This window comes from Chroicocephalus ridibundus, chromosome 2 (genome assembly GCF_963924245.1).
Source record: "Chroicocephalus ridibundus chromosome 2, bChrRid1.1, whole genome shotgun sequence".
Lineage (NCBI taxonomy): Eukaryota > Metazoa > Chordata > Aves > Charadriiformes > Laridae > Chroicocephalus > Chroicocephalus ridibundus.
This window is the reverse complement of record NC_086285.1, coordinates 16694908-16713352: the sequence shown is the minus strand read 5'-3', so window position 1 is coordinate 16713352 and position 18445 is coordinate 16694908. Positions and strand designations below refer to the sequence as shown.

Genomic DNA, 18445 nt, shown 5'->3' with positions numbered 1-18445 from the left:
GTGTTTGTGCAAAAATCTGGTTCTGATTATTTAAAAGCAAGCTAACTGCGGGAACAAGACAAGGTATTTCAAGTAACGAAGAAACGCAACGTGCTGACACACAGCTTCAAGTTGGTGAGGACACGCACAGTCAGCTTGGCCAGCCCCTTCTTCCTGAAGGTATTGAGCGTTTAGCTACACCTCTTTCACAGAAAAAGAATACCCTCCCCAAACTAAAAATGAGAACATTAAAACATATGACAACTTCACTGCACAAAACCATACTATATATTGTAATAACAAAATGCTTTATTTGGGGGGAATACAAAGAAAAGTGTGACATCCTCCAATTGTTTTAAAAAGGTATTCTTTCTTTGAAAAACGTTAACACTCATACAGAAAAGGTGACCTGTGGATAAGCCCTCTCATTTAGCAGTGGGAATTCTTTTTTATTTTACAGCTGAAGTTGGGATTTGAATAATCTACAGCAACAGATTCCAACTTTGTTGATATTTTCTAGTAGGTGGGGGCACAGCCGCCACTCGGCACTGCTCGGGTTTGACAGCCTACGGGAGGCTGAGAACACAACGCCGAGGTGGAGCTTTCACAATTCTCACCCAGGTCGCTTCACAACAAACCACAAGACTTCACCATTACCACAAGAAGACAGCGAGAAAGCCACAAGGTAACTCATCTTCTCTTTTATCTCCAAAGACTTTTCATGCAAGCCCTATGCTTGTGAAATTCTCGTACCGTTCACCCGATTACACCTCGGCACTTCACCAAACATCCCCTTCGCTGGAAGCCAGAACTGCGTTGTGAAAGGCGAAAAACAGATCAAAGGTGAAATACAGTTATTCCCCCAATGCATCTGCTTTCCATACAATAAATCGGGATATGTTTTAAAGACCACAAATTTATATCCATGAGTTACTTCTGCCCTCTCTGAACCTTATGTTGGAATTTAAGTTGTTAGAGTAAGGGACTGGGAAGTTCCTAAAATTGGCGGGTTGTAAAGTAAGCATTTGTATTTTAATCCAGCGTGACAGCTCTTTGCCACAAGTAGTATCCATGCTAAGCGGTAAGATACATCCGTCTTACTGTTTACAGGGGGTTCATGTTGTCTGAAGCGGGAATGGCAAACTCTAAAAGAGCTAACAGTTTTCTTTATTCAGGTTAGACATAACAAATATGTCAGATACAGCAGTTAGTCTAGAAAAATACATTTAAAAAAATCTTCAGCAGACCATGCTCCCTGTAACAAAATCTTTCAAAACCGATTTTACAAATTATTCTACATTAATGTAAAAAGAAAAATCTTAAATTTAGCATCATGGATTCCATCAAACATCTATCTATCAAAACATGAGTTTCACTATTTGTTGATGTTAGAATTCATAATACATATTTCTAATGTATCCTGTACATATTAAATAACCTAAAAGGCTCCTCTTGTAGTGCATTAACAGTTTAGCAAGCACACTCAGTATTTCTCCAGTACCATTTGCATTACAGTTATTTGCCCGCAAATGTAATTAACATCTAAAAGTGCACACAGTTAGGTCCCCCCTCCCTCCCCATAACCTGTTTCCCTGCTGAAACCCAGACATCCACTGGAAACATTACGCTACTGTAGCTAATCTACCTGGGATTAGAAATGTGTGACTAAAGTGTTCTTAAACTATACAGGAACTGAATTATATACAAGAATCCAAAGGACAGCCTGTATTTACATCAAGGAACTTCCACTACCACAGCATTATACCAAGTACTCAACACAGTGTTACAGTTGGTATTTACTTAGGATTTTAGCTTTAAATCAGTATAACACAAAACTTAGCTCTGGAAATACCCTGAAAAAATGAACATGTTTATTAAATATAACTCCTATTATGCCACAAGACAAATATCCATTGCTGGATATTCTTACAAGTTCAGTGTTTGAAATAGTGTGCTGCTCTAGAAAGCAACTACGGAATTCCAGAACGGTTGCTGGGAAAAAAAAGGAAAGAAAGAAAAGAGGGGAGAAAAAAAAAGAAAAGGGGGTGGAGGGGAAGGAAAAAGGACAGCAGGTATCAACTGAGGAATTAGATTTGAGTAACTAAACCAAACTGTTAGCACAAGTTTAAGACAGTCACTGCATGCAGAAACCCCTTGGAAAAGTGTCATACAGATCCGAGCAGGTTCTAATACACAAGCTTAAGATGTAGCTTCGCTGAATTTTTCCATACCAGTTGGTAGGACTTTTCTCTATCAAGAGCAAGATTTTTAAGATTAAATTCCAGATTATCCAGTTTGAGATTAATAGCTTTACTCTCCAATAAATCCAGTGTATGAACCTATATTACATTTTTCCAATGCTACTTTAAAAAAGGCAAACTATAAACTTTTCAATTCACTTTTTACATTGAACTTTTCAAAGAAATCCAAAGTGTTGTCTTTAATTCGTGTTAAAGTGGTCCAACATTTCTCCTGTTTCTCCATTCCCCAAAAGTGCAAAAAACAAGTTGCTGCTTGGTCCACAAACATAATCCATCATGTACAGCAAGAGATTTTCCTTCTGATGGAGTACTGCTGCCAACCCATCACTTCCAGTTTCTACTCGAAGAAAAATGTCAGCGTCCAAAAATAGAATTCAATTCCAGTAGAATTAATTCTACAATCTGATTCTGGTATACTGTGTGGACTGCTATGTTACCAGTCTCTTTCTCTGGTTTTAATAATGTTGGACCAAAAACTATTGCTACACTTTGATAGGTCATTCGGTTCTTTTCTCCATTTTCTACAACTCTGAAAGAGAAAAAAAATACACAAAAAGAGACTTATCAGCATTAGAGTAATAGGATGATGGGAAAAAGACACAGTCCAAAGCAAATGACTATTCACAGTATTTGTTTAACAAGTAGTCTTGTTATTAGGACATACAGCTGCTGTGATTCCCCTCTCTGTGGAAAACTTTTGTTCTGAAATGCTATTCCTGATTCTCTCACAATCCCTCGAACATAAGGACTTCGCAGTAAACATTACAACTATGACACAGACTGTCTAAAGTCTGTTTGGTGCTCTGCAAGCTTGTATAAATACAGACTGATAAATTGTTTCCATCAAGTCCAATACAGCCAAGAAAAATGCAGTGGAAACAGTCACTTAGTACTTCTAATTGGATTATTTAGCTTTAAGGGAGGACCAGCAGTACAAAGCCATCCCTTCTATCTGCTACTTACCTCTTCAGGTGTCTAAAGAGTACCTGCATAGTGTCCTGATTTGGTTTTGGCAACTGTTTGATTAAATCTTTAACAGCATGAACACGCTGCCTTGGTTCTTGTTCTGCAAAAGGATGAGGTGTAGAAAAAAAAATTCAGTATTTTTGTTTAACACTTTAGCATAAAATTTAACAGACTGGGAATCAAAAGCAAACGTTTTGCAGTGTTAATATGAAATAAAATAGTGCCACCTCCTGACCAGATCGTGTATTACTGACAGGCAATTTTAGGTAAGACTTACAGACATTCATAACCAAAACATCCTTTTCACTGTCCAAAATAATCACATGAATTGCACATATTGAGCAGAACTTATACAGAAAGCACACGTGTGTTTTCCAGACTTACTAATTGCATTGACAAAGTCATTGAAGTGATTATAAGTGAACAGCGGCTCCGGCAATTCTCTGAAAAACATCTTTAGAGCTCCTGTGATGACATGTATATCTTCCCATTTACTGTCATTCAAGTCTAGTTTCTCATCTGAGAGAGAAAAATGAATAATTAACCACAGAATCACAGAATGGTAGGGGTTAGAAGGGACCTCTGCAGATCATCTAGTCCAAGCCCCCTGCCAAAGCAGGTTTATCTAGAGCAGGTTGCACAGGAAAGCATCCAGGCAGGTTTTGAATGTTAATAATTTAACTATTAAAGCTTTTATTTTTTAATAAACTTAACTACTCTTCTGTACTTATTGCTTTTAAAGCAGTGAAGACTCTTAGTCCACTTCAGCCCGCTCTCTGCTGGAACACAGAGCTGCAGCAGTGTAAAAGGGGATACAGATACAAAGATGGCCAAACTCTGCCTACCGCACGACATGCAGCTTCCCTACACCAAGGGCATTTTCCAGACAGCAATAGGAGCTGCTGACGTAACACAAAATTTACTGTTAGACCCTGTCAATCAGGAAATGAGAGGTCAGACTGTAGCTGGGCTACTACTGTCCTCTTCCTAGTTGCAAGCTGCCTATTGATTCCCACTGAACAAAACACTAAGATACCGCCACACAAAAGGGTTTTATACGCAGCGTATAGCGAAGAGGAGCTAAGCACCCACATCCTAAAAGGCAGCAGCAAATCTCGATAAAAAAGCATTAACTTACAATTTTAGTGCTAGCAGAAGCTTAATGTACTTACTGTTTTTCCCTAAGGTATGAAGTTATTTTGTTTGAAACAATCCCCCCCCTCCGCCCTAGACTCCATTACCACCTTTCTTTAGAATTATGTTCTAGCAGTCTCTACGCTCCACATAAGACCAAACCTCCAGGATGCTAGGTTTTTCAAATAATGGCTATTACACACTAAAATCTGCAATTTTGAAGTAATTTTACTTTGAAGATGACAATAATTTCTCATGAATGACTGCAGTTATGCATTAAGAAAATTTTTTTTCCGGCGCTTTCTATGAACTTCAACAATCTGAAAATATACGCAATTGTAATATAGTTGAAGAAAGCTTACCGTGATTGACTGCAAATCTTAGCTTCTGTATCACTGCAAGATTGCCACTAACTCGGTATAAGCCATCAACATCTAATCCTAAAACAAAGGGATAAATCCATTTTAATACCTTACACATGTATGAATTCTGCAATCATTAGGCTGCCTCTTTATACATCTACTCAACAAAAAGAAAAGAAACCCAGCTTGTAACAAAGAACATTTGGTTCAACAACAACAAAAAAATGATGGGCAGGGCGTATCAGAGGAACTTTGGTTTGCTGACACAGGTTTGGTAAGCGTCAAGCTCAAAATAACCTCTAAAACTTCCTACAGAGTAGAACAGCAGTAATGAGGCAAGAGCTCCAAGTTTCCCCAATGAGACTAGGTGTCCCGTCTAAAATGCTCTCGGTGAGTGGGCAGAGGGTATACAGGAGTCCAGCATGCAAGAACCAAGTATTTTGTGGATGTTCAATTTTTTAATGTATGGTTAAGAAAAATCAAATCAAGTCATGCATAGAGAGCATCTCAAAGTTGTCAAGTGACCAGGTTTGCATGGAGAAGGAATGACGTGCATGCACACTCATCACTACCCGACAGCCTACAAAACTAAAATGGGTAGCCCTTGCCTTTACAGTATTGCACACTCAACCAGAAAAGAAGAAAACTGTGTCTCTGTGGTTGGTACTGCAGTTACTCAGAAGTGATTAGGAGGTAAAGAATTTAATTGAAACGCCACTTGAATGCAGCATGTGAGTCAGTGCCACTGAGAAGGGTGAGTGTTGCCAGAATACCTGCATGTCCCTGTAGCTCCTCAAGGAGTTGTCTGATGCAACACAGCACAGTTACCAGCACCATCTGACATATCCCTTTTCCCCATAATCCACTAGTCATTCCTTTACAGAAAGAACTGATTTGAAGTGTATTGGCAGTAGGAAGAAGAGTTGGAGAAGTGGGGAAAAAAAGCTGTTCATTTCTGTCAGCTTCCCCTCAGGTATTTAAAAAAGGAAAACTTCACCACTATCTTCACTGCAGTCCTGTCTTTAAAATAAAAAAAGAAATAAAAAAAAAAAAAGAACAAGGCAAAACAACCCCTTTCTCACAAACTGCAGATCACAAACGGAGGAAAGCCTGCTGTTATAAGCAAGGTGGCAGTTTGCTGAACTGGCGTAAGGCAATGGAAGCAGTTTTTTTTCCCCTCCCAGGCCATAAGATAGCAGCATTGAAAAAGAGGACTACAGGCTGCAACAAAATCCTAAATGAAGTTCCCATAGAAGATACCTTGAAATTAACACATATTCCCCTGTAACACTTACCCTGATTCTCAAGAGAATGTTCTCAGTTTAACAGACTGGTATATATTTGAATGATGATTATGGAGATTCCATAATCCCCTCTCAGTCATCTTTTCCAAGAGACAGGGCAATGACAACAGCAAGAAACAAGCAAGAAAACCAGCATATTCTACAGCCAAGTCAGAAGTCACAACCAGCACATTTTCAACAAAAATGTGGAGATGTCCTTTACATCAGACAACCCAGAACATGACATGTAGCTTTCAAACATATAATTTTCTCAGTTATTAGGTAGGAGAGACTTATTTTCAATGAAAGCAAACAAAAATTGAGTCATATGTGGACACTGATAATCTCCAGAATTGCATAAACCTTCATTTAACAATGTGTGTAACTGGCTGCAGGGCATCAAACCGATAAGACTTCTCTTCCAGCAGTCAACGCATATACAGAGCAGGAACACAACTTTTTCCTAGAAGTTTGCTTCAATGAAGTTTTAATATAAATGATTGTTAGCATGCTTAAACCTTTCAAGAATAAATGGTTGCATTTTGACAGACTCTCTCTTTTCATCTGAAAAAAAAAACCAACTTGATGGTCTGAGCTCTTCTATTACTTCTTGTAATCCCTCTTTCCTTAAAGCCTTGCTGCCAGGAGGCTGTCCCGCCTTCTCCTCCAGCTTGAAATACACTGAAGCAGATCAGTTCTCAGATTTCTCAGATATAAGATTACCTCCCATCTCCCCATTTTGGATCCCACCTACCTCCCCACTCTTGAAAACTCATTGCTAACTGCAGATGCAAGTTTCAGATTATTTTCTCCAAATAAGTGCAGCATTTTAAGAATTAAAACGTTCAGAATTACATAGTGTGGTGAGCAAGAGAGATTCAGAAACAAAAAACTTCAACCATACCATGTTCCTCAACATGCTCAATGCACAGCTTCACGAACTTTGGCACCGTGCTGTTTTCTCTTTGACACAAGCTGGTGAGATTGGAACCAAACACTTGATCTGGAACCAAGTAAAGAGACTGATTTACAGTGGAACAGGACTCAAGTGACAGAACTAGTTCAGGTTAAAACAAACCTCTACAAAGGGCAAAGACTACTGGATACAATTGTCGCAGTATTAAGAGTGGAAAATAGGAAAGTTTTGAAAAGAGCTCTCAGCAGCTCCCAGCAAGAAAAAGCTCCCGGCAAGAAAGAGTGTCAGCAGTTACACAAATGTGAGTCTCCAAGTAAGAATTTTTGCTACTGAAATAATTTTAATCCATTGGGAGATACTTGTAAAAGTCTCATAGCCATTACCAGAATGATAAATTTAATGGATTCAAATGTCCTGTTACACTCCATTCCTGTTTTGAGTTCAAAATACATTTACTGTAATCTTTGTTAAAAATCTGAACTAAACAAAATGAAAGCTTTTGGCATTGCTTGGGGGGAAACCCTGTAAAATTTCATCTTTCATTGCACCTACTGTTTAACTCAGCATTACATATTAATTTACTTTAATGCAGCATCTTTAACTTCTAACATTTTTAAGTTCTGGCATGGATTTATAAACGACAGACCTTTATATCACAGAGCTCTGAATGGATGCAAGTATGACTATGCATACGCAACCTGACTGCAAGGTCGGAATCTAAATGCAGATACTTATGGGCAAATGTTATTTTGAGTCTTGTTTTCAAAACTACACAATCCAGGGGGGAGTGTCTTCTATCCTAAACTTGAGAAAAACGAAAATCAGCTTGGGCAGAAAACAGGTTTTTGCATTGTCTTAATGTATTTCAGCAACATGTTAACTCCTCTTGTTCAGGTTACGTTATCACCAAAATCTCTCAGACCCATTTCTATGGTTTTCACCAAAGATGCCCAAACAATAGAAGGCCTCCCCTGTTCAGATACATCAGATGGAAACAGGGTCTTGACACAGAGAGGCAAAGCTCTTAAAGGGATAAAAGTTGGTTGGTTTTTTTAATCTGTTAAATAAGGTACAAAAGTAGCCATCTTTGCAGTATCTAGTAGATCTTACTTGAAAGCTTACGCAAGAGAGAAACAGCTCTTGCATTTGCATCATCCATAGCATCTAGCCCATTTTTCACATTTAGTAACTTAAGCAGATTCATTAACAACACTTGCATCTGACTAGCACTTTGTGAATTCCAAACAGCACACCAAACCAATTTTACAGTATGAAAACTGGCATGTGAAGGTATTATTATTAGCTGTATGCATATAAGACTGGTGCCCCAAAACACCTCAGTCCTGCTGCTACCCACGCGGCCAGCTGCAGAAGCAGAATCAGTAGTAAGGGAGTGAAAAAGCCCACACAGTAGAAAGCCAGGCTAGCATGCAGCTCTAGCAGGTAAAGCAATGCAGATTAGGTAGCACAAGAGAATACTACTGTGTAACAAATTGATTTGCTACAATTGCCTCCGACTTTAATAATTTTCACATATACAGTAATCATATTTTTTCCTCCCATCTTAAAGTAACTTTTGTAATTTTGTTTTTCCCTGTAACAAAACTTTAGCACAGTTACTTCTCTGCTTAGTGCATGCTGTTTCAAGTGGATTGGGGTTTTTTTCCGTATTTTTTCTGCTCATACTGGGTTTGCCAAGTTTTCCATTTACTATGCTTGTTCTGTAGCAGCAACAAAAGTACACTGGGCTTTTAAATAAAGACTTCTGTATTTTTCATTCATACAGTAAACATAAAACTGTACAGTGCAGATCCAACTTTAAAAGTTTACACCATGCTTTTAAATAAAAACAAACTCTCCATTCCTTAATGTCTTTATTAAAAATCCAATCATCAGCACGCATGTGTACAAATTAAAACTTGGCTTAACGTTCGTTGTTGCTAATGTCAGAAGTTACGTCACTGAGCCATGACATGACTACTAAGCTGTAAAGCAGAGCAAAACGTCAAAGTCTGGGAATAATGTCTCCTTATCCCAAACAAAATTTTCATCATTTACAGTTAAATTATATTTGCAGATACACAAATATATCAAACGCCACATGCAACAGAAGCACACCTGTTAAAGTACGTAGTTAGGCAAATCACAGTAGGATTTGGTCTGATATTTGCCTATCCATATGCTATTTTGACCCTAGTAAAGCACCACCTACAAGTCCTGCTAAAGCATACAAATAAATAAATAAAGTTTTACAGTGAGTACCAAGTCAATAATTTACACAAACACATTAACTTAAACCTGTGCAAATACTGTTCTCTCAAAGTTTCTACAAGAGCGACCAATGGAAGTATATATTAAATTATCAATTCTTTCATAAGTTTGATTCAAGAGTATCTTTAAGACTCATTGTGAAACAATTTAAAAAATGTATACATTCAAAAAAGGTTGAGGAAAAAAGATGTTTAAATTAAGACTCCTTTAGCCTCATCCTGGTTTGCCTAAATGTGTCATTTCTTATGAGATGGCACATCATTGTCTGCTTCCACTCAGACTAAAATACCTTCGTGAAACAGATGAGCACATGCATTCAGCTCTGTACCCGAAAGACCTCCCTTTCCCTTGTATGCACAAATGATTATCAGCTGTCTGAAGTTTCCAGCTCAGAACGGCACACCAAATAGATTCTCTAGCTAAGAAGCACTCTGAGTCCAAACAGGCTCTTGAGCCCTCAATTTTCACTGCAGTTCTGCCAGTAAAGAGCTGAAGGAGAGGACATCCTCCGTGAAGTTTAGTGGCCAGTAGCACTGCTCAGAAGAATAACGATCAATCACCAGTTCCACTACACATCCAAGACTTGTTAAACCAGCTATATACATGTGTTCTACCCTAGAACTAGACCATTTTAACTCCATTTGACACACGAACTACCAAAGTCAGCTTTTCAAATTATTTCCTTTGTTAGAAAGGTTCATTTACCCTTAATGTAGCCTTTTTCACGCACAGCTTGTAATGTAGGGCGCCGTGTAAGAAACTTCTTGAGCTTCGTTTTGGTCTTCTTCTGATCTGTGGAATCTATATTGCTAGGTGCTTTCACTGCTGAAAAAGAGAAATGCATTTAGCATGAGTATCCACAGAACGAACACTGCACTTATCTGCCAAGGAACCAACATTTAAAAAAAAAAAAAAAGCTCAAAAACACATAAACCTATGGAAATTTGCAACGCATCCACATTTTTTTTCCTTAACTTTCTGGAACTCCTCATAAATAGCACCCATTTTTCAAACCACCAAGAGACAACCCTGTCACAAAAAACTTGTAAAACCAAATGCTGCCTGTGAAAGCAACTAAATGGTAGCTTACGTATGGAATTGATGTGTTCAGAATATAGCTAAGTTTCAAAACCAGTAGTAGTTTTCGTTAACTATTTTGAAAGAAATAAATACTTTCTTGCAATTTACATGTAAGTCGTGGAAGTAAAAGACAGTCTGCCTGATTAATCTATTACTGTGCATTGGAAGAAATTTCTGTGTCTAAAAGAAATTTAGCTCTAGAATTCTGAAGGTGTAAGTAATTAAAAATGTTTAGATTCCCTAAATAAGTAAATATAACATCATTAGCAAATTAGAAAAATTGCAGTTTAAATTAATAATGAAAATATTTACAGATGCTGTACCACAGACAAAAACCAAGTAACACAATTCAATTAGTTTTGAACACTTAAAAGGACAAGAGAATTCTTATTCAAAATAATTTATGGAAGTCAGAAAAAAAATGTCTAATTGCTTCTGTGCATTTGACAACACCTTGAAAATAATCCATTTGAGCACTGACTATTTTATCCTATTTTTCATGTGTCATAAAGCAGGAGCTAAAGACATTTGGTACTCCTTTTTTTAATTTTTTTTTTTTTTTAAATTATGACTGATAAAACATGGAAGACAATCTACGATCTAGCACCAAGATGTAGAATGAACTGTATCAAAGCCTTTTTCCAAACTTGAGTAGTTTCATTTCTAGCTGTCCTTTTGAATTCTTCTCTATTTACACATAATACTGAAGATGCAAAAAATAAAAATTGTCATTGCTAAAATCAATTAATGGAAAATTTTCAACTCACAACGAAGTTTCTTAGAGTCTTTATTCTCTTTCTCTTTTTCTTTGTCTTGTTTTTCCACCCCAGGGGAATCTGGTGGTATGTCATCCTCTAATGCTTCATCAGACTCTACTACCTATTAGATTTAAGAAGGTATACAGTGATCAGTTTGCCAATTCATGGAACATAGCACTAAACACACACATTTCCTGTAGACAGTTCTACAATATACATTCCTTTCCCTATAATGATATTCAGTTGATTCTTTCCTGAACTCTAGACGCTAAAAATATCTTCAGAGATGACACCATTCTCACTGGCAGAGGGAATAACTTTGAGAAACACTGTTCGATCATAAGACCCAGTAAAGAAGTTTTGCTGGACACTGAACAAAATACAACCAGCTTTTCATGATAACGCTTCATTACATCCACTAATAAACAACAGAAACGTGGGTCATTAGTTGGGTTTTTTTCAAATCCAGTAGACAAACATCAGCTATTTCATGGTCTGCTACAGAAGCATCTGATTGATAGAGTCTAAAAAACATTTCTAGAGCATTTATCCTATTTCTGATCTCTGTAATTAAAGTTTTCTTAGTAGAAAACAGAACTACTATTTGGAAAATTACACCACTGTCAAAACATATACTTGGACTCACTCTGAAAAAGTAAATACACCAGTGTCTAAAATTCTTGCCCTGTGTTATTGCTGTCTCAGCATATTCTCATTAAAAACAGCCAACTGAAAATGTAGCTCATATTGTAGAGTGGAGGTAGATACCAGAGTCTGTTAAATTGCCCACCTGCAGGCTCATACCTATCTACACACACGGCTGCAGACGTATCAGAAAACAGGAAAAGAAACTTCCTCTGCTCTCAGTGCAATATACTCCCTTCCAAAACAAAGTATTTCCTACTTCTGCTGAAGTGAACGTGACTTCTATGCAGTTATAAAAATCCAACTGTACATTGTTTGTTGTTACAAGGAAGGACATTTTAGAAATAAGGCAAGGTTGCGCACCCCAGAGCACTAAAAGAGCAGAAGCATGACTTTATTGACTAAGTTGCACTTTAACTTGAAGGGTAGATGTTAGCTTTAAACACTCACATTCCCTGTTGCTTTTCAAAGGATAGCCTTTTTACACATCAAAGATAAATACATTCAACTGCTCAATTAATGTCCCACTAAGGATCCTTCTGCCACCATTTGGACAGTGCTCCCCTCAAGTGGCCTCAAAGCTTTTTAGGATTGATAAATTTTAAAACCATAAACTACTTTGGAAGAAAAATCACCTGGAATCTAGTTTGCATTATGGAATGGGTCTAATCTAATAACTTCAAAATTTTTGTATGTAAAAAAGAGCAGCCACATCCTCTGCAGATAGCTATTCCTCTTGTACAGCATATTGTCACAACAGCAGCCTGAAGGAGCAAAGAGACCAGAATCTAATCTGGACCTTCTTTTGAGGAAGATCTTGTCAGGCTAGAACTAGCGCCTCTGTCCTGGGAAAGAGACTCACAGCTACTATACCCTAAAGTTCCCAAAATTAAAAGCTTCAGTGCTCCAAATTATCAGGCAGTCTAGTATTTTACTTTTTGAACTTTCCCCTTGTAATCTTAGGTCTCTTGGCTCCCAGCTCCCCACAGTAATACATCACCATTTCCTCCAGAGTGCTGATAAACTCTCCCTATTCCACCATTCACTTCCTCAACCTAATGTGTAATACCTCACTCTCATCTCGGCGTATCTCAGCCTTTCCATCTTCATTTATATTTAAGCAGGGAAGAAGCGGCCTCAGTTGTGTTACACGGGGCAGACAGGAGAAAGGTATCGCTGAGTGACTGCCTGGCCTGGTTATTAAGGGTCATGACATTTTCATACCAGGAGAGAGCAGAAGATTATGAGCCTAAACCATGAGCACTCAGAAAGAAACTAAACCATTCATATTAGCCTGTTGTGTTTAGGTGGAAAACTTTATCAGAGCGAAGAGAAATGAATGCCACTAACTGACATCAAGAACAACATAAATGCAGCTTATGGGCAGCAGCCAGGCCTGTAACTATAAAAATTAAGAATACACATGAAGTCAACTTGATATGAGAGGAGTATTTTCTCCAAGATCTCCTCCAACTTCTTCTGAATTCAAAGATGGTAAATCTTGTTTGGCAATATCAAGAGCAAATGCTTGATCACTTTTCTGTTGATTAAATAGCTGGCATTATGCTGTCTGATAAGAAGAGATAATACAGTATTTTGCCGGGCCTTTTAAATTTGCAGTTTAAGTGCAGCCTTATTAAGTGAATAGCAGTATCAAATGCTGATTACTGTATGTCATCACTCCCTTGGCTGTCCTCCCCCCTTCACTCCCTCTCTATCTGAACCTTCCAGGTCACTGAGACAGAACAAGTTTTTGGCCACAGAATGAAGCTCATTTCTGAGCTGGAGGTCAGCCCACATCTCCTGGTTCTTAATCCGGTGGACCATCCACCAGGAGCTGCCATATCCTCAGCCTCCTGACTACACTCAAGAAAATTAGGAAATGGAGATGTACATGAAGCACTAGGAGTTATTACATCAATTGTTTTACTAAATAACATTACCTTGAAAATAGAGCCTTCACGATTCAAACACATACCTGATTGTTGATGGTATAGTTAAGAACTTTATACCATTCATTAATAAAGCTGTCATTATCAGATTGAATTAAGAGCTCAGTTCCTTGGCGGGTTTTTAGCTTTAAAGAAATAAAAACAGGTATCATCAGAATTGATAAATACACTAGAATTTGAAAGTGAAATTACCTAAAACAAATTAAACTTCTCCCTGGTATAACTTTTCGATAATATATAGCCACTCAAGAATACTTACCAGTGAAAACAGTAAATTACAGTCTGCTTAAAATTTAAAAGCATATCCCATGCAGACATATTAAAAATGGACATTTCTTGCAGGTATTAAGATACGTCTACATTTGAGCAGGAAAGAAATGTAGAAAACTCAACAAAGTTTTTGATTTTAAATTTAGAGAAAAATTCATAAGTCATTAAAGTACATATAATTCTGCATTTAAATAAAATAATTCACCTCAATAACATTCTTTTTGCTGGATTTGTCCTTTGAGGCCCAGTCAATCAACGCCCCTTTGAGATCCACTGTAAATTCTGGCTTAGACTGATTGACACCAAACTTCTGGAAAAAAAGGAACAATGATGACAAACTTAAAAACAAAAAATCTCCTGACAGGTACACAGTCTTGCAGTCCTCTAAGTCTACCACACGTTATTTACAGTCTATTCAATTTAACCCAAATAAAGTACTTCGCCACAAATCAACAGGCATGATATCAGGAAAACAAAAACCGTACACAAAACACTCTTTAAGCATGTCTATTAAAAGCTGCTCTAAAGCCCTTAAAACTCCCTAACTTTAAATGCCAACCAGATTCCAGCAGAGCTTTTTTTCCCTCAACCACAAATGGTAGAAGTCTATAGAGCATTTGATGGTAGCTTGATTTTAGTCAAGGTAGTCCCAAACTTTAAACAAAACTGGCTAATAAGTAACTGAACCAAAAAAAACCCAAACAACATTCTGACAAGTAATCAATGGTTGTATATGAAACCAAAAATCAAACCACAAACAGTAGCTTTGCTAGACAGGAATCACATCCCTCCTGCACTGAAAAAGCACTTTCAGTTTTTACATTTTTGTTTTATATATATATATTTCATGTATATATATTTTTTTTTCCAATTATGCTTTTCACATTATTTTACATTTTTCCGTAGTGCTTCTATTGCAATACTGGAGCATATCCTACCAAGTAAACAGAACTCAGTTTCACTGTCTAGCTACTAAACAAACAGCAAATAAGCAAAGTGATAAAAAAAGCATTTAACCCACAAGTAACCCTTCAAACAATTTGTAGGAAAACATCAGGGAGCTATTTTTACCTCCTACTTCTACATTCATACTAGGTATCACAATTTTTTAAAATAAAGTACTTTTACTAGGGTTTCAACCTACCCCATGTATCTTTGAAATATCATTCATCAAGGAAACCAATTAAGTGACCCATACAAAAAAAAAACCCAACTGTGAGTAAAATAAGTAAAACATGGAACAGGGAAAGCTGTAAGTCACTTGGTTATAGCACAGAAATGTAATGGTTTAGTTCTAGGGGAGGCCTGTAGCATCTGATTAATCAGAAAGGTTCTTTTTTATTTCTTTAAGAAGCTTTTGATGTGCGAATGCTGTTCGTGTGAGAGCTCTGGGGGACACAAGCCCCAGGACAAGCTCCTTGCTGCGAACACAAGTTTCTAGCCTGTACAACAACAGCCATATCCAAGGGGAGAAAAAACGGTTCAGAAAACAGAACTAATCTGCTGCTTCTGATTAAATTCCCAGCATGGATGTTAATTAATGCTAATTGTGTTTCAGAAAGGCTGTTTACCACTGGAAAATCTCCCTGCTTTGAGTCCTAAGGGCAATTAAGTGTGGAATGGAAAGTAGCATCTTAACTTCTTTATTTTAACCGTGAAGTATCAGAATCGGGGAAATATTTCTAATTTACCCAATGCCAACTAGCACTTGGAAAGGAAAAAAAAAAACCCAAAACAAAACTTCCGCTTTCTAATTTAATTGTCAGATACCCCATCCAAGAACATTTCTTATTAATTAGAGCAGAGCTTTTGAGAGCGCCCCAGCTCAGCAGTGGAGTCCACAGGAACAATTTCTGGGCCATTATGGCTCTTGCAGTCATGGGCGGCTACGCAGCAGCTGCCTGTTTCAGAGAGATTCACATAACAACGCGTACAACCAAAGTGCCCCAGCCACACACTTCCTGACAGCCGAGATCAATCTTGCTGCGTGTTGGAAAAAAAAATAAATCAATTTATAGAGTTTGGCACTGGAGAGAGCAGGAGCCTAGTGCCAAAGTCCTCTGCAGGATCCAGGGGGTGGGGGGATGGGGGGGTGTGTGTTAGTTAAAAATACTGCCCAGATAATGCTCAGATGCACAGGAGATGACCTGCTACAGGTGAAATCAACACACAACAAAAAATGTGAGAGTCACTTCTGTTTTGACCAAAAGGAAAGACCTCCAATACATTAGCTTGCTGAACTCCCCACCTGACAGATCGCAGAACTGCCTCAAACGCCTGTGCACTCTACCCGTCATTTTGGCCCAACTCCCTTCAGCATTTCAGAGAAACAGAGAACGAACCAAAAACCAGAAGCAAAATTTCTCAGAGGGGGGGAAAAAAAGAAGTCTTCCCCAGCTCCTTCATACAAGCAGTGCCCAAACTGCTCTGTGAGATCCAAGGATAGGGAAAACCCACAAAAATAACCCAGCCTCTCTGCAAAGCTCCGCCAATACCTTATATACTCATCATAAACTTAATTTCTTTATTCAAGGCAATTTTAAGTTGGGCATGCAGGCTCTCCCGTGAGCTTTCCCATCAAGGTTCTTTTCTGCTCCTGGGTGTATGAAAACGAGATGCCAGCAGCCATTTCCCTCCTTGAAAGCTTCCAGGAGCAAGTCCTCTAGAGGGCTGCTCAGGTGCTGGGCATGCAAAGGTTACCAAAAGGCAATGGAACCCTCCTGAAGCAAGCAGATTTTGTTGAGAGCAGGAAAAAGAAAACCTTTCTCTTTAGCATCTGCTGCCACCTAGACATAAAGTCTGCTTTCTCAAAACAGAATGCGCTACCAAGTCAGCATCAGTCAGGATAAAATCAGCTCTTACTGAGCAGACACCTTATTCTTACTGGATTTCTCTTTTGAGCTGCCTGGGGAGCCAGGAAAGGCAGAAAGAGGGAGACGTCTATGCATGGTGCTGCCAGCTGTCCTAGATGTGAAGCTGTCCTACACTCACTTCTGACAGCTTTCTCTAGGAAAAAAGCATAGTCATGGGATGTGCTTATGCTAGTTATAAGGCACAGAGAAATTCTACTTTTTCAAAATAATAGGTTTGGGGGTTTTTGCTTTAGACATAGTAGGTGCTGTGTAGCTTAAGAACTGCCTTGAAGATGTGTGCTAAATCAATAAATAGAAGGCCTTTTCAATCTTTTCAGGAGTTCTCTCCAAGTTCTGGAAGACTCCACAGGACAAGCCACGCAGTCCATATTGTGATATATTCCAGCATTTTTGGAAACAGAACTGGATGTTATTTATGGGAAGACTTTGGATGTACAAGTGACACCTGCCATTCTTGTAATTCTGTTTGTAATTAGAGTTGGGTAGAATGTTTCAATTCCAAGTCCTCCTCACCCACGGATGGACTGCAGAAATAGAGCGGAGGAGACAGATGCTCCTTTGGCCGGTAAGGGAGCTTCAGAGCTTACTGCTTTAACACAAAAAAAAGAAAAATATAAAGGTATTCTTTATTGCCATAGCAAAATGATGTAAGTATTTCAAAACCAGACTCTGATAGGAGTGTTTGCACCAAATAGTTTTCATGATAATCATCTGAGCTCCTGTATCATCAGCTGCACAATACTGATGAACTGTAGTAATGTGCATATAACATCCTTGGCTATGAACACAGTGGTATAACACAGTAAACAAGAGTTTGCGCCCAAATGAACCTTGAAGAGCATTTATTTCACTGGTGTTTAAGATGTTTACCCACTTTTGGTTAACCGTCACTGTACTTGATACTGAGGACACGCGCCCATTACAGAAGGTTGACAGAGGAACCCTTCTACGCAGTTACCATTTACTGTGTTTTATGAAGCCCCATTGCTAAAATTTGGCAATAGCTACTACAACCCATTCACACCACAAGTTGAGACACACCTTCTTCCAACAGTTGAGAATCTAAATTTCTATGAAAAGACATATTAAAAAAATCCACAGATTTCCTTCTAGAAAGTAGCATTTTAAAGAATACCAAACTGTGTACAAATTATTTGTTCCAGGCTTCCACATACATAGCAATGAATTTGACAGATAAAGAATTGCATCATTTTTAGCACGAGGTTAATAAGAATACGCCTACAGTTACTCCCCCTTACAGGAAAAAAAACTAAAAATTAAGGTACTGGTCATCAAAATGGTCATTCTAGAAGTCTCAGGAATCTTAACTAAATTCAAAACATACAGCGCTCTCTCTCAACTCTTCAGGAACTACCAGCCAAGATACCAAAATAGTTTTAAACATCACTAACACTTTCAAATCCTCAAGAAGTCAAATTATTGAAACATTGCTTCTAATGACTTCAGCATATGATTATTTTTTTTTCTAAGAAAGGTTTAGTTTGATTCTGATAAGAGTGCTGAGAAAGGGATATTAAAAAACATTTATGTAACCAGTCACGCTTGTTTGTTTCTTCTAATACTAGTATCATTATCTAAATTCCTCCTCATCCACCTTGAGCAACAAGCTACCACATTAGCTACCAACACTTTATCAGTTTCTGATAAGCAGCACGTCTGTGCTTGGCCTCTACG

At 38.1% G+C, this 18445-nt stretch overlaps 1 protein-coding gene across 11 annotated transcripts in view; it reads right to left on the bottom strand.

Annotated features, from left to right (window-relative positions):
- Positions 1-266: 266 nt before the first annotated feature.
- Positions 267-18445, bottom strand: part of ARHGAP12 (Rho GTPase activating protein 12) — an 85343-nt gene continuing 67164 nt past the window's right edge. For 7 of the 11 annotated variants that reach the window (XM_063324503.1, XM_063324509.1, XM_063324511.1 and 4 more), the window contains 9 exons: positions 14083-14187; positions 13634-13732; positions 11020-11131; positions 9878-9997; positions 6890-6988; positions 4703-4780; positions 3591-3725; positions 3204-3306; positions 267-2769 (listed from right to left, as the gene is read on the bottom strand). In XM_063324503.1, coding sequence (XP_063180573.1) covers positions 2595-2769; positions 3204-3306; positions 3591-3725; positions 4703-4780; positions 6890-6988; positions 9878-9997; positions 11020-11131; positions 13634-13732; positions 14083-14187 — 1026 coding nt within the window. In that variant the 3' untranslated portion in view covers positions 267-2594. Of the gene's footprint in view, positions 2770-3203; positions 3307-3590; positions 3726-4702; positions 5723-6889; positions 6989-9877; positions 9998-11019; positions 11132-13633; positions 13733-14082; positions 14188-18445 lie in introns of those variants that run through there. The other 4 variants (XM_063324508.1, XM_063324510.1, XR_010069795.1 and 1 more) reach the window with 4 other exon arrangements.